At 37.2% G+C, this 25,031-nt stretch overlaps 1 protein-coding gene across 2 annotated transcripts in view; it reads left to right on the forward strand.

Annotated features, from left to right (window-relative positions):
• ASXL3 (ASXL transcriptional regulator 3) overlaps positions 1 to 25,031 on the forward strand; it is a gene marked incomplete at both ends in the record, with an annotated part of 167,875 nt that overhangs the window by 87,138 nt on the left and 55,706 nt on the right. For both annotated transcript variants that reach the window (XM_079717245.1, XM_079717246.1), the window contains 3 exons: positions 1,528 to 1,645; positions 2,607 to 2,726; positions 11,625 to 11,788. In XM_079717245.1, coding sequence (XP_079573371.1) covers positions 1,528 to 1,645; positions 2,607 to 2,726; positions 11,625 to 11,788 — 402 coding nt within the window. The remainder of the gene's footprint in view (positions 1 to 1,527; positions 1,646 to 2,606; positions 2,727 to 11,624; positions 11,789 to 25,031) is intronic.

Below are 25,031 nucleotides of genomic sequence, written 5' to 3' on the forward strand. Positions count from 1 at the left end.
CGGAGTTCTCACACAAGGCTAGAGAGATTTATGCAATTATGTACACACCTTAATGAAAGAGTAAATGTCATAAATATTTTATAGCATACATGCTCTCATTCAGAATATTATTGCCAGCAAGCTAAAGGTGAGGAGGATGGCCTCTTATTCATTTTTGTATCTCCTGTCTGCCCACAGTGCCTAGTACTTTATAAAAGGTCAATAAATGTAAGAATTGAAGGGAAGATGTATCCTGTTATTATTAGCCACAGTATCATTTGTAAGCGATTTCCCAAGCCATTTACTTTCCCACGTGGTTTTAAATCTCATCTGAATATGTCTTTTCTCATTTAAGTGATACTTAATTTTTCACATCTGCAGTTATTTGATAGTTAAATCTTATGGTCAACGAAATTTTTCACATCTGCAGTTATTTGATTGCTAAATCTTATGGTCAACAAGTTGGACATTCAGGTAAAACCCTTTGCAAATGGTATTGTTTCTGTCAGCAAGGGGATAGACAGTCAATGCAGTATTTCAGGAGACTGTGACAACTATTGGTCAAAGGACATTAGTCAAGTAACTGAAATGTTATAAAATTGGTAGAAATTACACAGAAACAAGGAATTAAAAGGTTGGAGACTGTGGTCAGCCTTTTAACCTTTTGAGGAGTTTTAGTATTCCTGGAATCGTGAATTTATCTTCTCTTCAATTGTGTCTGCTTAAGACCCTTTTTATTACAGGTAATTTTCTGCATAAAACGATCAGCTAGATAAGCTGTATTTCAAAACTTTACAGTGTCTTTTCAGTACATTATCCTCACCATGGTTGATTCATTTATGAAACACAAAGTACTCCCATTTGGAGCAATTTATTCTCGTATCGGTCTTCTTTTCCCTGGTTTTGCCAGAATGCCGTAATGTTCGTGTTCTGAAGGTTAATGCCCAAAGTCAAGCAGACAGAAGCCAAGTGCTGCAAGGTTTCCAAGATTAGGACTGATTCCCTTCACAGAAATAAATGATTCCTGCCATGTTCAGTGATTTTGTGCAGCGCTCCCCGCGGCTGAGTGAGTGCATCAATACTGTAGTCCTTACCTGCTGTACATACTGATGACACTCGGTGTTAACTTGATTGACTGAGCAGCCCACTGGAGAGGACGCACCTGCAAGAGAAGTGCAGACATATATTTTTATCCTGGTCTCGAAACATTTATTTTACATTTCTTTTCCTTGGGAGTCATGGTTTCAAATTCCATGGGCTCTCAAGCCACACTGCTCAGGTAGAGCAAACCTTTATGTGCTGCTTTGTTTTCAGAATTCTACCGAAAATGGTCTCAGGTTTATACCCTTTGCCAAAGCCTGATTTTATGCTTTTGAGGGAAAATGACAGGAAGGTGACGCTTAAGAGTCCTGACAAATGAGTGACTCTGTGGAATTTAAGTCTCTTAAGAGGTTCTATCTAATGATGGGCAAGTGGATCATTTAATTCAATTATGAGAAATCATTTTGACTATATTTTTATGTTCTATTTTATTATCATGTTTTGTAGGCTTTGAGGCAGCAGCAGAAAAGAAGAAATGGAGTCTCAATGATGGTAAACAAGACTGTTCCTCGTGTTGTTTTGACACCATTAAAGGTGTCTGATGAGCAGTCGGATTCGCCTTCAGGTAAAGAGCTAAAATATTGTATGCTTGGCCAGTTTCTTCCCGGAGGAGGCTTTCTCACCAAGAGAGATGTCATGAATTTTCTCTGGAACTGAATAATATTTCCACTTGAGGTTTCATTTAATTTTTTTATACCTTAGACTCTTGCAGTGATTCAAAAATAATAGGGTATTTCGCTCTTAAAAACAAAACAAAACAAAAGCTTGCTCATCATCAAAGGACTTCATTTGCTAATGTCAGTAGATGCAAGAAAATGTGTAGTACTGCTAGGTGGATTTTTTTGTTGTTGCTTTGGCTTTTGTTTGAATGTTGAACTTTAATGGTGGACCCCATGCTGATGTGTAATGCCATCAAAAGCCGTCCTTCCGTGAGTGTGAATTTGTTTTTCCATCCTCTGCTGCAAAATCAGGAATCCTTTATTAGTTTTTGTGTTCTGGCAGCATTCTTCTCACCTCAGTGCAGCCCTGACCGTTTCTTCTAATTTACCTCTGTCACTTTATCAGCTATGTACCATTCTGTATATTATAGAGTGGTGTTTGCGTTTTCTCTTCCTGCTTCAACATAAAGTTATTAATAAAGGCATGATCTCTCCCTCTCTCCAAGCCTCCCTTCATCCTTCATCCTTCTGTCTCGGTCTTGCATCGTCTCCAAGTGGCATAGTATTGTTGAAGCTTATTCGTGTATTTTCACAAAAGATCTGAGTGCTTCTTTGAAAAGCTATCAGATCAGTGAACGTGTCTTTGACTCCACTATCAGGCCATCTGTTCATGCTTTTTGTTCTGTTTGATTGATTTATTGGGCTTTTCTCTTTAGATACAGTAGAGGAATCAGATTGTGGCCAAAGGTAGTGTATTAACTCTTAGCAAAGGAGATAATATCTATGGTTTGTAAAACAATTTGAGATTTTTCTTTTCAAGGACAGCAAGAGGAAGATAATGACATAATAACTATTTCCTTTTTTTAGGATCCGAATCTAAAAATGGTGAAGCAGACAGTTCAGATAAAGAAATGAAACATGGGCAAAAATCCCCCACTGGAAAACAAACGAGTCAGCACTTAAAACGATTAAAAAAGTCTGGTTTAGGTGAGTGTTCAATATACTATAACATTTCACATTTTAGATATTTAAATCTTGTTGAATGAAGTTATGGGGACTTTTTTCTTTAATAATTAAGGATATTTTAAAATCTTCCCAATTTATCTAAACCAAAAAGGGTGCTAAAGAAGGCAACATATTACAATGGAATGATTTTCAGCATGTTGCTAAATTTGTGAATGATACTATTGGGTGAAGCAGAGGCTAAAGATAAGAGGTTTAAAACGATCTATGTATTCAAGTAATTATCTGCCAAGTCATAATTCTGTCTAACACGCAGTGTTTTTTTCCTGCAACTGGGTTTCACTTTATCGGAATACATTGTATTGGGGGGAAAATGCAACTTTTATAAAGTGTTCATTGAACTGAAGAGTACACTGTCATTGGGGTCTGCTGCAGTAAAACTGCTCTGCCTTGCTTTTCATCTTATGCTGTTTGAAATATTCAATAGTGCTTGTCTGAAAAACAGTGTACAATTGCCGAGAAGTGTGGCAGACAGTTACTGGGTCTCGCAAGTCAGTACCAGGTTTTCTTTTGAAGATTTCCTTCCTGATAACTTTTCATCAGGAACTCAATAGCAGCATTTGGGGGGAAAAGGAATATGGGAACTAAAAAGAGGAAAATAAACGTATCCTAGGCTGAACATTAAAATTCTAGACCAAACCTGCCTTGTTGGATGTCTGGACCTAATGGCTTCATTTCTGTCTCTCAGTTATTTCATCTCTGAGTTAGGGTAATGATAATGACCTAGATCATTGTAACATTTTGTAAAATGGTGGGTAGAAAGTAAAGATTTATTGACCTGAACTTTATTATTGGTTCTACCACTTACTTTCTTGGCAACTTAGGGTAATTCTTATTTGCAGATTTTATCTGTTTGTAAAATTCAAGCAAGATTTTAACCCATTTATTTATTTATTGAGTAAAGATTTATTTGAGTGCCTACTATATACCAGGATTTTGTTAAATTCTGAGAACATATTTTCAGTAAAGTCTTTGAATGGGGTTTAGATAGCCTTATGTAAGAGATCTTTGGGAAAGCAGAATTTATGTTTGTTTTAAATTCTTTAAACACAGCATAATTATCTTTTTCATTGTTTCCAAGGCTAAATCATTTTATAGTTATTGTCTAGCCCAAAACATATGTGTTAGTTTATAAACACCTACGTATATACTGACATGTTTTTTCCTAGTCTTTTTGAGTTTTCTAAATTAAGTACTTTGAGTAGCTTCTGAAGCTGGAAACTGTAATGGGAGAGTGATATGTAAAGAATGTACTAAAAAAAGAAGCGGCCCCCCCAAATATCATGTTATGTTACCCTAAGTAATTTAAAAGTCAGTGACCTTCAGTTAAAAACAGTCTGCTACCAACCTCAGGAAACTCAATGCCATATCATGAGTTTAAGAAAATTCAAGGCTAAATTCTTAGCTGCCTTCAGGGCTGGGGTTCAACAAGGCTTGTACTCTTGTCAGGATCCTGTCAGATGCTCAGGTCTTCAATCAGGATCTCTTGTTCTAATTGTTGTTACCTAGGAATCCTGCACGCAGCTTAACATCTTACATGTTAACAATCATACAGTAAAGGTTAACAATCATACAGTAAAGGTTTTTCAGCTAATTTGTTAGCAAATTTAAAAGGTGATAAAGGAGACCACCATGTTCTTTTTAACCTGCTTTTTTCTTTTAGACTATTAAGTAGTAGAAATAATGAAGCTACTTTAATGAAGGAATGGAAAACTACCCGAATTTAATGCAGTGGTCTTGGTACTTTGACATATTATCTCATTTACTTCAATTATGTACAGTTGAATTATTTTTATTTTACAGCTGAGGAAACGGAGGCCCAGAGGGTTAAGAGGGTTGTCCATAATGACACAGCTATTACAAGCCAAGGCACAGCTAGCTCCAAAGTCCAAACCATTATTTCGGAATATGTTCTGAATGTCTATAATCATCCAGCCTATGTTGTAGACCTGTGGGCACCACTGAGGAGTAGCATAGCATCTATGACGTGATGAGCCTGCCATGGGTGTTAAAATGCAGGTACACTAGTTACACATAGAAGGAGATCTAGCAACTAAAAGATTTCCTGTAAAATCAGAGGAAGAAGGTGGGATTTAAGGTCAAAAGTAACCTGAAGGTGATTACTAGGAAGGAACGCTGACTGACTGAGTAACCCAACAAGCAGCTGAGTACAATGGCTTATTTTGTGCAAATGAAGTTGGTAGTACTTAAGCCTCTAATATATGCCCAGCACCATACAATGAAAAGTGAAAACATGCAAAAGGAAAGAAAGGTCCTTAAAGGTGACCATCTCCAGACAGAATCCCATGTGTCTTCTAGAAAGTAATGTTTCTAATGTCCTGTGACCTTAGGAATCTTACAGAGTAAAGGATTCTCTGTTCTGTGCAGCGTTTTAGAATCATAACTAAAATGTAAGTTCTTTGAATTAGGGGTCATTGACTTACACCAGTTTTTAATTATGCTTCTTCCTACCCAATCACACAGTAGGAGTTTAAAAATTACTTACTAAACAAATCCAAGCTTCTAATGGATATCTCTGAGGGGTTTTTAATAAATGTTCTCGCTGAGCTCAACTTCTGGGATTCATTCCAATATATTTTATTTGGTTTAATCTTTTTGTAGTGAAGAATTACAACTTTGCTGGTTTCATAAAATGTTACATACTTTTGAAATAAATTAATGCAGGAAAATAAAAATAAATTTGAATAGTAACCCTAAATACTATCATCAAAAATAACTTCCCCCGGGCTTCCCTGGTGGCGCAGTGGTTGAGAGTCCGCCTGCCGATGTAGGGGACGGGGGTTCGTGCCCCGGTCTGGGAGGATCCCACATGCTGCGGAGTGGCTGGGCCCGTGAGCTGTGGCCGCTGAGCCTGCGTGTCCAGAGCCTGTGCTCTGCAACGGGAGAGGCCACAACAGTGAGAGGCCCGCGTACCGCAAAACAAAAAAACAAAAAACAAAAAAATAACTTCCCCCAGTGTTTTATAAATAATATTTGACATCTCCTAATGTGTAGCCATAGTCAGGGGTCATCTTAGAAAAATTGAATTATATCATTTTAATTAAAAGTACTAAATTTAATTAAGTTTAGCCTGAATAATAAAAAAGAATGGAAGTAAAACCAAAAACAAAATTGCTAAATATCACCATGAGATATATTCATATCTAAAAGTTCTCTCCAAAGATATGAAAAATATGAAAAACTGAAATGGGAGTGATGATCTTTTTAACTACTTAAGCTTTGGACAATATACTATAAAGGATAGGGAGGTAATTATACTTATAGTCCCTCTTAACTCCATGTTTTTGTTATATTATTTTGTAAACATCAAGGTTGTTAACATTTAATAATCTTTTTTTTTTTTTTACCATAATCCCCATAGTTCACTAACCCCCTGGTACTATATGGTAATGGATTCAGTACTCCCTGGTAGACTGTTTACACAATTTCTTAATTTGTAAAGGGCACTTGGATTTATGTTGTAGATTATTAGGTTTTGCCCTCTGATAATTTTTTTTCCTTAGACTTTACTCTTTGAAAGCCTATTTTTCTTCTCTGAGCTCTTTCAGAATCCATTCATCTCTAATTTCTTTGAGACAACGAAGAACTCTCATTTTGAACTCTTTCTGTATTTCTTTGGGCAGTTCCTCTTGCAACCAAAGGCCTTGGTCTGCCTCTTTCATGTGCTCCTTCCCTCTGTGTGAGTGTATGTGAGTGCATCTTGTGTGCACATTTTATGCACAAATACTGTGTGGCTTCCCTTCTGGGAAATAGGAGGCTTTAAGCCAGCAAGGTCTCCAAAGTCTGCAGCCTTTACTCAGATTGGTGCTCTTCAACTCCCATTGGTCAAAATAATAATTTCCCTGATCCTGATCAGACACTTTCCCATGATTTTTATTATGACTACAAAGTGTCGTCTTCTATAGCACAGACACTTATTGTGGCAATTTGGCAATTGTTGCTTCTCTGGACCTCAGCTACTTTATACTCTCTAGTGTCCAGGAATTAGACACTAAAATGACTACCTCTTTTCTTCCTCTGCTTAGTGTAGAGAGATGAGATACCAGCTTTAATGAGATAAGACAATCAGATATAATGAGCTTGTTCTTAAGCCAATTAAGAGTAAGTATGTAAGGATAATTAAAATGAAATTAAACATCCTGTGTGGCAACAAATTTAGCAGTAAGTTCATCTGCTCTGTCTTTGTTCCAAAATTATAAAACATAATTTTGCTTAGATGGACATCTTTGAAATAGATCTTCTTTTGACTTTGTCATAAAACATTTAGAGAGGCACATAGTCTTTTTTTTTTCCCTGATACCCTTAAATATTTTGAACCATACCAAATAGTAACCAACAGCATAAGTTCTACTTCTCACATTGTCCATAATACATGTTTCTAAAATTTTATGATGTTCTCATTTCCCCAATACTCCTTCCCAAAGTTACTCTTGGTAAATGACCTCAACTCCCTCATATGGAGAGTATTTCGGCCATACATAAGCATTAAGCAAATTCCTTTCCTGTATTTTCAACATTTCTGTCTCTAGGTTTTGCCTTTGCCTTCTCTGCTGAGAAAATAAGCTTCTTCCTAATTCTTCTCTTCTTGTAGACTATTTTATTTCCCTGTGAAATACTTGAAACATATAGAAAAATACAGATGCTAATAAAACATACATCTATATACCTGTCACCTTGACTTGATTCCTAACAAATGTTAGGAGTTTGTTGGGCAAAAAAAATAGATAAAATTTTTGTACTTTTTTGTGTTTATAAGTGAGATTGGCCAACAGACTTTCTCTCTCATATTGTCTGTTTGTCCTTATTTTGGAATAAAAGTTATATTAACTTCATAAAGTGAGCTGAAGAGCTTTCTTTACGTATTCACTGGAATAAGTATAAAATGAGTGGTGGGAGATTTCCTTGATGTATTGGTAAAATTCGTCTTTAGAGCTATTTGTAATATGTGCTGCGCATGTATGTGGGGAAGGAGAGGTCTATTTATTTTACAAAAGTTTTCACAAATGTATTGAGGTTTGCTATTTTTAATATAATTTGAAAATTTGCAAACTTGAAATACTTTATGTCTTCAAAGATACTGGCTAAAGTCATAGTAGTATGATTTTTATGCATATTATACTATTTAAAATCAAATTTTAATTATAATTTTATTTGCCTTGTATATCTATACTGTATCTCAAATTATGTGCCTATCTTTCATTCCTCTTCATGTTTATTTATGTCATTTCTCACTAGATTTATACCTATTTTATTAGTTTTAAAAAAAATCCTTTTTCTATTCTTGATGGTCTTCATTGTTCTTTTCTATTTCATGAATATCTACTCTTATTGTTTACAATCTTTCTCCTTTCTTCTTTCTCCAGTTTTTATTCTATAGTTCAGTCATTAACTTCTTGATTTGCACACTTAACTCTTGAATTTTCAATGTTTTTTCTACCCTCGAATATATACAATTTATTTTTAAAACAAATTCAGCTGCATTTTACAAATTTTGGCATTATCATTTAGAATGTAAATATTTTGTAATTTCCATTACAAAACATTTCTTTAACTTATGAGTTACTTAGAAGTGTACTTCCAAATGTCCAAATATATAATGAGTGTGGGAAGATTGGAGAGTTGCTTTGTGTCTGTTATTGATATCTAATTTTACTTCTTTGTGGATAGAGAGATGAGGTTTTATATTATTCTTCAGTATTGTTGAGACTCCGTGGTCAGTTTTTGGGGTTTTTTGTTGGGTTTTGTTTGGGTTTTTTTGTTTTCTTTACTGTTTCCTGAGTGCTGACCAAAAAATTGCTTTCTCTTAAGGGCTCAGTGCAGTGTCCTATGTTAAATTCATTGGTTTAAGATTGATTATTGAGTTCTTAAAGTCCTTGGTATTCATAAGACAAGTTTTTTGCTTGTTATCTCAATGTCTGGTAAAATATGTTCAGATGTTCCACTGGCATTACGTAGTGCCAATTTCTCTTTTTAATTCTCTCAATTTTAAATTTTGAATGCTATGCTGTTGAAATGGATGCAGGCTCTAAGTCATTGTATCTTTCCAGTGAATTATTCCTTTTATACTCAAGGAATTACTTTCTTATCCCCAATAAGGTTTTTTTTACCTTTGTTTATCTTTGATGTTAATATTGTAGTATTGCTTTTTTTGTTGTTTTGAATGTGTGCCTGGCATTTCTTAAGTTAATCTCCTCATTTTCTTCTGTTCCATGTGATTTTTATTTCAAGTATATCTCTTGTAAAGCAGCATATAATCAGATTGTGTTACTTTTAAAATCTAATATGAAATCCATTTGTATTTTTTTACTGTGTTGGGACTTAATCAAAAAATTTTTTTCTCCTTTTATGCCTTCATGTGATTGAGTTTTCCTTCCATGAATTTATTTGGAAGTTTTAAGTCTTTTCCATTTCTCCCATTGACTACCTATAGAATTTTTGGATGGAATGTCCTATAAATATCAATTAAGTCCATCTTGTTTAATGTATCATTGAAAGCTTGTGTTTCCTTATTTATTTTCATTTTGGATGATCTGTCCATTGGTGAAAGTGGGGTGTTAAAGTCCCCTACTATGATTATGTTACTGTCGATTTCCCCTTTTATGGCAGTTAGCATTTGCCTTATGTATCGAGGTGCTCCTATGTTGGGTGTATAAATATTTATAATTGTTAAATCTTCTTCTTGGGTTGATCCCTTGCATGCAAATGGAAGTCAGCTGGAGTAGCAATTCTCATATCAGACAAAATAGATTTTAAAATAAAGACTCTTACAAGAAACAAAGAAGGACACTACCTATAGAGTTTTAACAAACTAACAGTATCCCTCCTGTTTCCAAATAGTGCCAGGGTTATATGGTGTTCTCATTTCAGTCACACCTTCCCATCTCTCATGCAGTTGCTGTCTCCTGGTTTTTTTGGTTTTTTTTTTTCCATTTTGTTTTAATTCTTATTAGTTGTTAGTATTATTTTTCACTGTTAATGTTTATTTGGAGTTACTCATGTCTGTTAATCTTTTAGTTTGTCATTGCTTCTGCAACCCACTCATTCCTTCTTTGAGTTAATTTCTTTATTTGTTAAGAACATCCACTAGTACTTTTTCAGCAAGATTCTCTAAGGGATCGTTTCCATTTTGGATACTGAAAATATTCTTATGTCATTAATATCATTGCCATTTAAAGGGACTTTATTATTAACGAAATTCTAGATCGATGCTTCTTTTCTTTTGGCCCTTTGAAGATATTTCATTGTCATCTGTAATTTATTGATGATAAGGTTCCTGTGTCTTATTGTGATCCCTTTAGAGGTAATCTATTTTTGTTCAAAACTGTTTTAAGGTATTCTTTTTATTTTTGATGTTTTGCTATTTCAACACATCGGATGGAGGAATGGGTATTTATCCTTTTTGAGATTTGGTATGTTGCTTTATCTGAGGACTCTTGTCATTTTTTCAGTTCTAAAACTTTCAGACATTAGCTCTTCAAATATTGCCTCTCTGCCATTTGCTGTGTTTTTTTCATTCTCAAACTCCTGTAAATGTGCATCCTGACTGCTTATTCCATTCCCTTTATTTTTTCGCTATCCTGCTTTTTTGACTCATCATTTTTAATGCTACGTTCTAGATATTTTCATCAATTCTATATTTATTCAATAGTTATTTCACTGTATCCATGGAATATTTTTTTAAAATTTTAAACTAAATTTTCATTTCTAGAAGTTCTATCTATTTCTGTTTCAAATCTGCCTATTTTTTAAATTACAGTGTCCTGTTTCTTCATAATGAGTTTATTTCCTTTTTTGTTTCTATTGTTTAAAACAAGGGACAGCAAGTTTTTCTGTTAGGGGCCAGAGAGTAAATGCTGTAGGCTTTGCGAGTCATGCAATTTCTGTCACAACTATTCAACTCAGCAGTGTAGTGTGAAGGCACATCTAGACAGTAGCTAAACAATTGGGCATGCCTATGTTCCAGTAAAAGTTTATTTACGAGCAGTGACTGGACTGGATATAGTTCATGGGCAATAATTTGCTGACCCTTGATTTAAATCACACTCTATTAAAATCACATTCAAGTGATTCTCTTAACTCAAGCAACTGAGAGTAGTAATTCTTCTGTTTGATGCATCAGCTGACTGTCCCTTATGGTGGATTGTTCCCTTGTGTGTCATAATCTCGAATTGTGGGCTCTATATACAGCCGTCTGTTGGAGGTCATTGTACCTGAGTTGTAGAATTATCCTACAAAGCATACTGGCATTTCAGGCCTCACAGCTAATATTTTTATAAAGGATTGCTGTTTTAAAGTATTACCCTTAAATTACCCTGAATAGGAATCTTCTGAAATACTCCAGTGCTTAGTGCTGTGCATGACACTTGGGGAGCACACAGCTATCAGCTCTAATGCTGTCATTATCTCTATTAAAATTAACAGCACTCTTATTGTTATCATTGATCCTAGGTCTCATAGAATCTACAAAAACTGTAGTTGTTACCATTTATGCTCCTAAAGTTTTTGAGGATTCTGATTAATTGGAAGACCATAATTAAAATACTTTTTTATCTAGACCTAGTGCTACTTTGAGTTAAAAATACAGATGGTATTGAGTGATGTAGACATTATGAAAATTAAAGACAACTAAGGCAAGATAGAAACCCAAAGAAACTTTGGAGATTTCATTCTGAAATATCATTCTTAAAAGAGATAGAATTAAATACATTATCAAATATATATATATATATATATATATATATATATATATATATATATATAGTCAGTATACATATGTGTGTGTACAGGTGTATGTTTTTCCCAATCTATAGTGAATTCATACCTCTTGCTTATTTATCACAGGACACTTGAAATGGACCAAAGCTGAGGATATTGACATAGAAACCCCGGGATCTATTCTTGTCAACACTAACTTGAGGGCATTAATAAATAAACATACGTTTGCTTCCTTACCTCAGCATTTTCAACAATACCTCCTGCTTTTGCTCCCAGAAGTGGATAGGCAGGTAAGTAGAAGTTTCAGACATTTGGTATTAGTCACCAGTTATATTATTATGAACTGGCAGGTCTGTTATCGAAGATGACTGATACATGGATGGATAGTTTTCTAATAATCTAGTATATTTATGTAATTTATATACTTAAATGCTAGCATTGGTGTGTTTGCTTAATCTGCCTAAACAGACTCATTTTTCATTATCACTAGTGAGCAAATTCAAATTTTAAAATACAGCACATTGCCATAGAGTGAAAACAACAGACCTACCCACATTGGGAAGGAAAAACAAAGAAATCAAACGTTCCATTATCAAATAAATCTTTGAAGTAGCTTCCCCTTTGCCTTGAGGGAATATTGAAGTGCAGCAATAAAAAGCCAGGGTTTCTAAGAAATTATGTAAATATTTTCATTCTCAATTCTTTCCAAAAACCATTTAAAATTTATGTTTGGATTTGGCTTCTGAGAGTCTATCATCGTGAATATGATTGCCTATAAATAATCACCTTTTATCTTTTTTTTTAGTATAACTAAAAATGCTAAGTGTATTTTTGTATTTTTTAAAAGCCTCTAAAATAAGGAAATACAAATATAGACTCATAATAGCAGACATCAATCATTTTCTAAAGCTGTTTCCTTTGAAAAGAAAAAAAATATTTCGTCGCATAAACTTTTATTAAATTTCACAAAACTATTACATTTCCTTGTGATTCTCATTTCAATAAATTTTGACACTGTATATAGTTTCCAGTTGATGGACATAATATGCATGCGTTTATGAATTTGTATCTCAAAATGATAGGTATATCCATAAATTGAAATGGGCAAGATTGATTCAATATTTCCATATTATTTTGAATAAATTTTCTTAGCTTTTTATTTGATTCTGTTTTCTCCTAACTTACCCACCCTTTCATACATACTTAAAATTTGATAAGCTGCTGTCTTCTATCATTCTTATGTATCTCTTTGGTGGAGATTATTATTGTTCATATTTAGAAAAATACTATTTTGATTTTGAGTACATTTTTGTTTGAAAATGTGTTCAGTATTTACTATGAATATAATACATGTTTGGTGTTTTGGAATAATGGAAATATCTATTAGTAAGTGCCTATTGCATGTTTATTGAATCAATGATTAAATACACTCTAGTTGGATACAGAAGCTGTATTCCTGAATAATGAAAATATGAGGTAGAAACAGGTAAGCTTAGGGGGGAGAGCACAAAGTAAATTGAGCTTTTATATGTAGAAGGGAAAAAAATCAGAGACAAATATAAGATCCTTGAATTGGGCCTAGAGGTATAGGCAGAATTTGAATAAAATAGATGGAGATGTATTTTATGTGAAAGATTCAAAGATACAAAATCAAAAGCTAATTTTGTGGGAGTCTGGATTATAGGAACAACAGTGCAAATGAGTCTGGAAAGACAAATTAGAAGTCAATTTTGGAAGATGCCTTGAGTATGAGGCTAAAGAGTCTAAACAGTGTTCACGCTGTGTTTGCAGTGCAAAGACACTGAGGGCTTTTGAACAGAGCTATAATGTAATAAGATCACTGCTTTTTAAGAAAATGATTCTGGCAATACTGAAAAGGGAATGTTAGAGATGGAAAGCATGAAAGTGTTGTTAGAAAGCAATTTTAGTTATTCCAAAAGGCAGAATGAGGGCTTGAATTTGGAGGATAGCATTGAACTTGAAGAGGAGTAGGACCATGCAGTCACCTTCATCATCACCACCATCATCATTAGCACCATCATCCAGTGGTGGCAATTTTACATTTTGTCAAATAACACTTGAAGCAAGGTATAGGGAGAAGCCACTGATCATTCTTGGGTTTCAAGCTGGTGTGACTGAGGATGGAGTTCAGATGTTTAGAAAAACTTTATTTTTTGGCAGGGGGAGGTGGATTTATTAGCTACGTGACTATTGCCTGCACTTCAACATATGTGTGGTTTGTCTTGTTTACAGTTGTACCTCCAGATCCTGGCATAAGATTTGGCATGTATAAAGTACTCAAATCTTTTTGGAAAGAAGAAATGACAAATTGTCCTTGGATTAGCCAAATATTTCAGTAACCCAGGAGGCAGTCTCAATAAGCCTAATATTGAATTCAACCTGTAGCAGTTTCTGTTACTCAGTTTTTTCCAGTCACTGTGAGAAATATAAATGAATAAGGCACAATACCTGTTTCCAAAGAACATGTAGTCCATTGGGAAATCATTTATTCAAGAAATACTTACTGAGCATGTATTATGTGCTGCAGATACTGTGCTAAATACAGAGGCTTCAGGAATGAATCTTCCAGAGGAATAACAGACGGAGGAGAAAGACAACCTCATGCTGAAATACAGTTTCCTCTTTACTAGAAAAGAAGTCTGATAACTGGATAGATCTATACCAAATTTAGTATAAGACCAGGCAGAGTAATATAAATGTCAAATAGAAATATAAAGTCCTCAGAAGGCACGAAGTTTGAAGAACTTTAATCTGAAAGTAGTATTGAAGAAGATTTTATGGTGGAACAGATACTTATCTTGAACCTTGAAGGACTAATAGGTGTTTTGTAAGTAGAGCCAAGGGAAAGTGAATTTTACAGAGGGAGAGCTTGTCATTTACAAAGACTTGCTGTGTGTGTGGTAGGATGCTGTGCTAAAGGGTAATATGGTCTAAACCTCGATGACCCTGGTTGCAGATTAAGCTCTTTTAACTTTTTCTGAAACCAGTGGGCACCATCAGAGATTTCTCAAATGAGAAACAGCATACATATAATAATTTAAATAAATACTTTAGTCCCTGGACATAGGGCAGGAGAAGAAGATCCAAAGGATAAATAAAATATTGTCATCATTTTCTCTTAGGAGCCAGTAGCTCTGTAAAAAATGTATTGGAGAGGCAGAAAGATAAGACCCAGGGAGACTGGGTAAGAGACAGTCACAGTAGTTGAAATAAGAGATACGAGTCTGACCTTAGACATTGGCCTTGGAAAAGAAAAGAAAGGACTGGATTCCCGGCATATTTTCAACCCAGAAGAGTGGGAATAAATGACACTGCCTATGGGATGGTCTGGAAGAAGAAGGTCTGTAGAAGGTCTGGAAGGCAAATGGAGATTTTATTTAGGGTGACTTGGGAGGACAGGAAGGCTCTGTGGGCCTATCAGCATTTGACATCAAGAAGTTTAGAGCTCTTTCTCCAGGCCCTGCTAGAGTTGAGCTCAACCCTATCTCCCAGCAGAAAGGAATAGGCAACTTGATAAAACAACCTTCCAAAACTGGTCTATTTCACTTCAGTTTATAAAAACCCAAAAATCGGTGAACATCACCATTCTCTAGGCCACAATGAGTAGGAAAGGCATGGAAATGTGAATCTGGTTACATAGATTTATTTGAGCAAGTGGAAGGTACTGTAATTATGTGAAATACCTATGAATTTCACTTGTACAAAAGCTTGTTTTCACGTATTTTTACAAAATTTGACATTCCCAGTTTTTTCGTTTCCCTCCTTTGACTACCCCAGGTTTCTGCCTGATTTCTCCCCTGAAGCAGTCCTACAGGCTGTCCTATTCTGGGCCAAATGAAGCCAAGGTTTATTTCATTATTACATCTTTAAAATAAGGGAAGCTAGGTTTCCCTTTACCTTGCCAGCGCCAACTATCATTAAGCCAACCTGTATTTTTTTCTATATTTGTACTTTTCTTTCTTTTTCTAGAGGTCTGTTTATCTTAGATTACATTTTTTACATACTTCTAGTTGTTTTATAACATTGTCACAACTAGTTTTATATTTAAGTTTGCTTTCCACACATTATACTGCAAGTAACAGAAAACTGAACTCAAACTGACTTAAATATAAAGGGGATTTATTGGCTCAGGTAATTATAAGATGGAGGTTAGAGTGGGCTTCTGGTTGCTGGTCCTGGAATTCAGTTATTATCAAGGACCCATTTAACTGTGTTTAATGAATTCATTTAAAAAAAATCTCTCCCTTGTTGGCACTATTCTAAACCTGAATCCCTTTGTAGTAGGATGGCTACCTGAATCAAAAAATGGGTATTTCGGGGCTTCCCTGGTGGCGCAGTGGTTGAGAGTCCGCCTGCCGATGCAGGGGACACGGGTTCGTGCCCCGGTCCGGGAATATCCCACATGCCGCAGAGCGGCTGGGCCCGTGAGCCATGGCCACTGAGCCTGCGCATCCGGAGCCTGTGCTCCGCAATGGGAGAGGCCACAACAGTGAGAGGCCCACGTACCGCAAAAAAAAAAAAAAGGGGTATTTGCCTATTAGTTCACATTCATGGGGAAAATACTTCTGTCCCAGTATTTCAAAGATAAACCTGAGTCACATGAATGATACTATGTATCAACAGATCACAGTGACTACTTCTTAAACAATGACTCTAGCTGAGGAATTGGAATATGCAAGTTGGTTTAAAGCAACCAGGCCTACTCCTGAATTTTAGAGTGCTCACCAACTCCTGAAGTAGAATGGTACACTGTGGAGATGTCAGGAAAACTTTAGAAATCTGGTTTTTAGGAAGTTCTATTAGAGGCTATGCAATGGAGGGTGGGAGAGAAGTCAACTATCATGTCCACTGTAGTAGGGTAGGTATTGAGTTTGGTTTTTAACACGTTGGGTTGAGATGCTTCTATAAACTATATGAAATGCCCAAATATGGCTATATATATTCAGGTTTTGTGACTGGAGAAGATGGAATTGGTGATTAAAATTTACATAGATTATACTGTCAGCTATGGGATTTGATGAGACTGTGAGATATCATGGCCATCCCAAAGGAATACATATATTTGTAAGAAAGTATTAGAAAGGGTATGGGAGGAGCCAGGGAATAGATAGAAAATAGCAAATCTATGAGAGACCATCAGTGGGGAGGTTATGTACAGGCAAGTGTCTCAGATGGACATTAGGAAGTCACTGGGGAGTAAGTGGGACATCTTTTCTTTGTTCCTTTAGATCCACCCTCCACCTTCTTTACTCTGCTTTGCTCCAGGAGGCTGTATGTGGAGACTAATCCACGTATGGACTACTGCATCAAGAGAAAGGATGCCTCTGTCTTCCTTTCTTTTTTTTTTTAATTTTGAAATAATCATAAACTTTCACAAGATTTAAACATATATTAGAGAAGAAGTTTCAAGCCTCGTTATCCATCCCGCCCCCCGACCCCAGTATATCATGACTTTAAGCCTGTTTTTTTCTGCAAACAAGGGCGTCCTCTTGCATAAGCACAGTGCAGCCAATCAAGATCAGGAAGCTAGCATTGATCATTCTTACCGTGTGATTCTTAGACTCTATTCAAGTTTAGCCACCTGTCCCAGTAATGTCACTTTTAGCAGCAAGATTCAGTATGGAATCTGTCATTTTATTTAGTTGTCGTATCTTTTTAGTCTCCTTCCTTCTAGAATAGTTCTTTAGTCATCTCTTGACTTTCATGATTTTGACACTTTTGAAGATTATAAGCTAATGTTAGTTCGTGTCGTACTTCCTAGTGATCAGATTCAGATTGTGTACCATTGGGAGGAATACGATAAATGATGCTATATTCTCCTTGCACCTATGAGGTAGCACACAATTTTGAGTTCTCCCAATCATTTGATAAAAATGTATCCGCCGAGTTTCTTCAGTGTAAAGTTACTTCTTCCCTCTTTGTAATTAAATAGTATTTTGTGAGGATGTTCTTTTAAACTGTGCAAATATCCTGTTCTTCAGACTCTCAATTTATCCACTTATTCCTATCTGTATGGTTTCCTTGTTTCCTAGTTTTTCAGTAGGTTATTATGCTCAGTTGTCCACATTTGGTCACTAGGAGCCTGTTCAAGCTGGCTCCTGTGTCTTCTGACGTGCCTCCATCACTCTTCGAGCACTTCATTACTTTAAAATACATGGAATTGTTTCAGTCTCATCTTGTACTTTCCCTGTCTCAGCCCTGGAATGAGCCCTTTCTCCAAGGAGCCATGGTTCCCTTTAGTGGAAGATGGTATTTAGAAGTCAATGTCTCGCGAAACATTTGCTCTTTGCTATTGGGGTGTTGCTTCTCCCAGATCTGTGACACACCTAGGAAATATATGTATGTGTATATAGGAATGCATACATCCATACATGTGTGTTCATGTATGTGTGTGTGAACACCTCCTTCTGTGTCTTGGAGATAAGGAACATCTTACAGAAGAAAGAGTATGAGCCTATATATAAACATAGCACAATTTCTATCTACATTTATTTCTATGTGTTCCTCTATATCTTGTAAACCATGAATTCACACTAATACCTTCAATGCTAATCTAATACCCCATAGTTCATTCTAGTTTTCTCCCTTTCCAAAGCTGTTTGACAGTGACAGTGAGAAACTCAGTTTCTATTACCCTTAATATATCTAAGTAGTCGATTAATCCCCTTTTAGGTAACCAGTCTTCCATGTTGGCCAGCATATCTCCCCATGGGGATGGTCTCCTTACTGCCCTGAGGCTCTGACTTTCCATGACGGCCCACGTACCCACCCACCCTGCTTGGGCACCTTCCCCCCACCTTCCTACTTGACCCCTGACCCTGTACAGGCCTGTCCTGTACAGGTGCCCATCCCCAACCATGCTCTGTCTCTGCAGCTCCTCCCCAGGCCTCCCCTCTACCTCACCCCGCTGGGTGCTGTGATCCCACTCTGAGCCATCATGAGCCCCTCACGCAGGGGCCTATGTTAATTTTAGCTTCAGGCCTGAATTCCTCAGGAGGGGGACGAGAAGGCCTTCTGGATTCTAATAGGTTTCAGCTCTTGGGAAGCCCCAACAGGGGATTGGGTGGAGGAAGAAAAGTGAGACGGAGCCCCTCACCTGCCCTGTGTGGTCAGCACGGGCCACATCCACTGACCAGCTTCTGTCAGAAGGCCCTTGCCACACAGCTCTCTGTCCAAATTCCAATCACCCCCTTCTCCCCTTACCGTTCATGTCAAATACTAGCCCCCATCATTAGCTCTGGTTTACTGCACTGCCCTCTGTGGTTTTGCTGCATCCTGCCCACACCTTTATAAATAGTCACTTTAATCTACTTTCTTTGAATGATGATGACTTGAATGAGCCACCTGTACCTGCCAGGCTCCTGAATGACAGACCTTTTGAGGAAGTAGAATGGTGTGGATGTAAGCAGACTCGGGTGGTTTGGGGGAGGACTAGGATATATAGTTCATTCATTGAACCAGTGTTTATTTAACACGTATTATGTGCCAGATAAGCATTGATGATATAAACATTAATAAGTTCCACTTCCTACCTTGAGGGAAGTCATGGTTAGAGAAGAGTGGGGGTGGGCGTGAGGTGAAGGCCTGTAGGTCCAGAACTCTGCCATGGTGTTAGTATATGCATTGTATTAAGGTGACATAGAGGAGGTGATTATGTTCCGTCTGTGGGAGTTGGAGAAGGTTTCAAGAGAAGGTATTACTGAACTAGGTCCAAAACAATGGAGGAAGTTTCCCAAGTTAAGAAGTGTGTCAGGCATTCCTAGTAGAGGAAACAGATGTGCCAATAATAATACTGATTACGTACAGTGCTAGGCCTCCTACAGAGATGAGCACTAATGCTCACAGTAACTCTCCAAAGAGCCTGCATTACTAACCCCACCTCATATGTGGAAACTGCGGATCAGGGAGAGAAAAGGACTTAACCTAACTTCTTCCAAGTAAAAACGTGGGAGCCAGAATTTAATCACAGGTTTGTCAGTGCCAAGTTGATGCTCTTTCCCTACATGATGCTCCCTGGCACCCAAGAGAGAGGCAGAGAAGTATATGATGTCTATCCACGCATAATTTTAGATGACTGGGGTATAGGGTGAGAAACTTGAGGCTAGAAAGGTAGGCTGGAGCAAGCCTGTAAAAAAGGCCATGTAGAACATCACAAGATTTTACATTTGGAGCATGACATTATTAGATTTATATTATAGAAAAAGAGCTCTATTGGAGGAATGAAGCGTGGAATAGAGGAGAGATTCCCCCATTCTCCACCTGGCTGTGGTGTAGCCACACTATCTTCCTTCCTGCCCCTCAGACCTCAGCCTGTGTTCTCTCTCAGCCTCTGTGCTTACTCACAGCTCCACCAGGAATGTTTTCTCAGCATCATTTGCCAAGGCCAGCTCGTTCTTCTCCACCAAGTCTCAATGTCAGCTCCTCATAAAGGCTTTTCTTTCCTCCCCTCCCATCTAAAGTAGCCTCTCTGGATGTTTTCTGTCTTAGTTATCTATTAATTTCCTTTCCTGCACTTGTCATAGTCTATGATTAACTTGTTTAGGTATTTGTTCATTTGTCTTTCCTCATGAAAATAAACAGCCCCAGGACAGTGGCTCTGTTTCTCCCATTCACTGTGCCTGGCATATAGTAAGTGCTCAGTAAGTGTTTTCCTAGTGAATGAATATAGCCTGGGAAGCCACTTATAAAGCTAGTTTAACATATCTGATAAACATAAGAACTTTTGCCAAAGCCAAAGAGTGGAAAGGAAAGGCCTCATTCATGAGACATTGTATTAGTTTGCTAGGGCTACCATAATAAAATACCACAGACTGGGTGACTTAGAAACAGCAATTTATTTTCTCACAGTTCTGGAGGCTGCAAATCCAAGTTCAAGATGCTAGCATATTTCGATTCTCCTGAGGCCTCTCTACTCGGCTTTTAGACAGCCTCCTTCTCTGTGTGTCCTCACGTGACCTTTTTCTGCATGCCTGCATCACTAGTGTCCCTTTCTCTTCTTATAAAGACACCCCTCATATTGGGTTGGGGCCCACCTATACGACCTCATTTAATCTTAATTACCTCTTTGAAGGCCATGTCTCCAAATATAGTCACATGGTTAGGGCTTCAACCTATGAACTTGTGCAGGGGGGCAATTCTATCCAATACAGGCATTTTAGAAATAAAATCATCATGATTTGGTAATTAGATTTGAGGGGGAGGGAAGAATTGAATACCCCTTTTAGGCAGTAAGTATTTATTACGCATTTGAGAGTAGCAAAAGATTGGTATGTTTTTAAAGCTAGGATGGGCTTAAACATGTTTTTGTCCTAAAAATTGAGGCAGTTGATAGAAGAAATTGAAGATAGAAGAGAGAGGATTTGATTTATGGATGAAAGTCTTTGAAGAGATGGAAAAGAATGGACTCTATTGATAAAGAAGCTGGTTTAAGAAAAAAAATGTTGATTTCTGAGATCAGAGAGGAGAGAAGCAGGAAAGGAGTGAAGAAATAACTAAGTGTGAAGAGTATGGTGCAGAGTGAGGGGTTTTCAGCTGGGTGGTGGTGTCTTTGTCTTCTCAGAGGCTAGAGAATTAGGGGTTTCACGAGTTAAAGGCATTGGAAAGCAGCTTGATGGATTGTACTGTGGATTCATCCTGGGGAAGAAGTGGCTGCTGAACAGCATTGAGGCCCCATCTGAGTTCAGATGCCAGCAGACACACTTGGTCTACTTCTGTGTTTTCCACCCCGCAGTGCTAAGTATTGGTACGCTTAGCTTGGTGCCAGGAGTTGGATTTTGCCAGGGTGTTGGAGATTTACAAAGGAGCTGAAAGGTTGTAGGGGACTTGTGAGATGCTTGTGGGGGTGGTTGATTATGGGGTCCAGGCTGGATAGGAAGAAAAGTTAGGTCAGAGGAGCTAGAGTGAGTGGAGGTCTCAGGGAAAGGAAAAATGTAGATTAAAGGAAGAAAGCTACATTTTGAATGAAGAGTCTCAGAATAACACACTTTGAATATGATCAGGTTTGGGTAAACGCATGAGTCAAGTGTCATCTCCTTGACCACAGCATTTTGGTTCAGAGATCAAATACAAAGAAACAAGAGGCCAGAGCAACATTGGTCAGTGCCAGTGAACTGGCAGAATTGTAGCTAGTTCTTCCTTCAGTCCCCACGTAGGAATACTGGCTTAATAAATTCAGGGCTTGGGTTTATTTCAGATGTGCCTTTTCTGCTTAGCTCTCTGCAAGATGTGCTTGCAGAATTCTTAGAACCTTCTAGATTATACATAACAGATGCCTTCTTTCTTTAAGAATTTGTACTTTATAAACGATGTCTACGTAGAACAATTTTGAGACCTTTTAAAAATATATGGCAGCTGGTGGAATAAATGTCAACTCAAGTGGAGTCTTATTTAGGTTTTTGTTACACTTTCAGGTTGAACGTCACTGATGAATAGGTTATTGTCATTTCTGTTGTCTGTATCATTTTTAAGTGATGTTCATCTCTTTCTCCATTCAGTGGCGTCGGCCTATCAGGGCTGTCTCTCCAAATACTTATAGGACCATCCCCCAGCTGCTTCTAAATAAATTATGCCTATTATTTTTTTGTCCAAATGGTAATTGCAGCATTTCAATCCATTCTTACTAATCTCTCCATTTGGTTCTGCATTCATATGTGTGTGTCTGTGGTCTGTTAAATGACCGGCCACTGAAGGATATGTACTATGAAGGATATGTACTATGTAGTCTCTTTAAATCCCTATCTAGCTTTGTGCTCTTCAGGTTTTTGAGCTCACTGGTAATAATGCACATCATTTTAACTGTGGAGAATGTCATTAAACTAAAATGGAACATTTACACAGTCCCTTTTGCAGAGAATTTCGGACCAGGAAAATGAATGTGTGTGTCAGACATTTTACAGCACATGAGAATGTGATTTATTGATTTCTGATGGCTCTGTTGGCATCAGTGTATATATTTAAAGAGTCACGCAGCCTTTATAAATACAAATGGGAAAGGGCTTTCCATCTTTTTCTTCCATGGAAATAGCTCATACATTTGCAATAACTCAGGCTCCTCTTAGAGATTGCTCTATGTACTGTATATGTTGATTTTAAAATTATACCGTTATTTTATTCTACAAATAGCATATACAATGAAATGTCAGTTTACCAAACAGATTATAAAAATTCAAAACTATTAAAGATGTGAAAAAATACTCATATCTTAAGCCTTTAGGTAAAAGTAAACACATACCTGAGATGTAATTATTTTAATGCAACTGACATCTTGGCTTTTTCCCTGCTTCTGAAAGCAAATCTTAAAGTACTTAGGAAATCCAATATTCCTTCCAGACTAAGTCACTTACTGGTGATAGTAAATCATACATGACCAAAGATATCCTTGCAGACCACGCCTTGGTATTTCCATTCTCGCCACTTGAGCTTTATGCTCATGCAGGGAAGTGATTTCATCTGGATATTATTCATTTCTTAGCTAACTGGATAGTTAACATCAACTTATGTTTATCAGGATCTGCTTCAGTGTATATCAAATAATGTTTAGACTGGATTGAATTACAGATGTGCAAGTAATTGCACATAATAGGCAATCCAACAAATGGAGCCCACTCTGTCCCGTGCATAAGGTAGTTAATTGAAGAACACAAACTTATTTAACATGGACAACATCCCATTCTGTGCATTAAACCCCTTTTTTTCTCCTTTATATTGAATACTAAGTGGCCACCCCATGGCCTGTGGGAGTGTCTTTGGCCCTGTATGATCACCAGCCATTGGCATATCAGATTAATAAATATTTACTATTGTCATCTAATATTTGCATAATCACCTTTTGTTATATAAATTATTTAGTAATATGTGTATGCTTAATTCTTAACTACCAGTTTATACAGGAATGGAGAATAAGGAACTTTAACCTTGCTTTATCATACAAATGACTAGAGTTTGAGAAAGGGAGTCCTGCACATGGCAGATTATGTATCAGTGCCTCTCCTTTTTATAGGGGCGTTGTAATGCCAAGGTCACCGTGGACCATTAGGGACAGGTGTCCTACGATGACTTACCCTTAAACTAGGCTCGAGAGTAGAAAGAAGAGAACAGATTTCACTTATTAAATCACCTTTAGAACTCATAGTAGTTATCAAACCCTATTCAAAAAATAAAGTTGCCTGAGAAAATATTTTGATTCCATTTGTAAAATTTATTAAAGACCAGTGTAAAGGAATAAAGAATCAATTGTAGGCAGGAAGTAAGCAGTCTAATAACGTTTGAACCTCTGGATTAAGGTGGCAGTATAAGTCTGCATATTGAATTGCTTCTCTGCTTCTAGATTCCCATTAAAATGATACTGGCTTTTTCCCATCAATATATTTCTTTATCAGTTCTGGAACCTGGGGGAAGAATGCCATCCAGATTCCAGAAACTGGGAGGAGTTTCTGCTGGAGGCGATGAAGGTGAGACTAGACGGAGGTGAGAGGTGTCCAAAGTACAAGTGGCCGCCTATAGAGAGCTGCCTGTGGGATTTCACTGAAAGGGACTGTAGAAACTACCTCAGGCAAAACCAGCTGAGTTGTCAGGGCCGGAGGCAAGAGTGGAGCCTTCGGGAGAAACAAATCTCTATCTGGCTCCTGCTCTTTGGAAATGTTCCCTAGGATTTAGTCTCTCAACTGCGGACGTTTACAACACTGCAGAAAATGTTTCCAGTCTATGCTTGCCTAAGGGGTTGGCTGGTTTTCTATGTCCAAAGGCTGGCTGTTTTGCCAGCTAAAGGGAGGCCTAGCCTCACTGATGTATCCTTAAACAAGTGGTTAATACATTTTTTATTACAGAATGAATCGCTACTCCCCACAAGTGCAAACCTCTACTTGGGGAAGCATCAGTGGGGTAAACATGCACTTTTTCCTTATCTGAGCCTGAAAGACTTCTACAGGGCCCAACAGAGTTTCTGAAGAGACCATCTCAATATCCAGTAATGATCCAGCACCTACTGACCTCCCTGTCTTATGTTGAAAAGACAGATCAATAATGCAACATAAGAAAGATGTGGCAGTTCAAAAAATAGACCCAGTGTGACAGTTCAGAGAACAAGACCCTCTGTGTGTTACTGAAACAGAATAAAAATGATTTCAACAATATCTATTAGTAAGCTGAAGATGACTGAGGAAAAAGTAGTTGTATTTAAAATAGTAATTGAAGTTTTACAGTGGGCTATGCAATGTGCTAGACATTGATTTGTGCTAGACATTGGGGATACTATGTTACATGAGATTGTCCTGCGTCTGCTTTCACGGAGCTTATAGTCTAACAGGAGAAACAACATTGAAGGAGGGAGTGTACAGGAAGCCCCTGGCAATATAATTTTCAAGAAGAGAGAGGAAGCTTGTGAGCAGGCATAGAAGTGAGCTTGATATAGTTAAGGTATAGGCAGACCTCAAAGATATTTTGGATTCGGTTCCAGACCACTGCTATAAAATAAATGTTGCAGTAAAGGAAGTCACGTGAACTTGTTAGTTTCCC

Source organism: Hyperoodon ampullatus (genome assembly GCF_949752795.1).
Source record: "Hyperoodon ampullatus genome assembly, chromosome: 13".
Lineage (NCBI taxonomy): Eukaryota > Metazoa > Chordata > Mammalia > Artiodactyla > Ziphiidae > Hyperoodon > Hyperoodon ampullatus.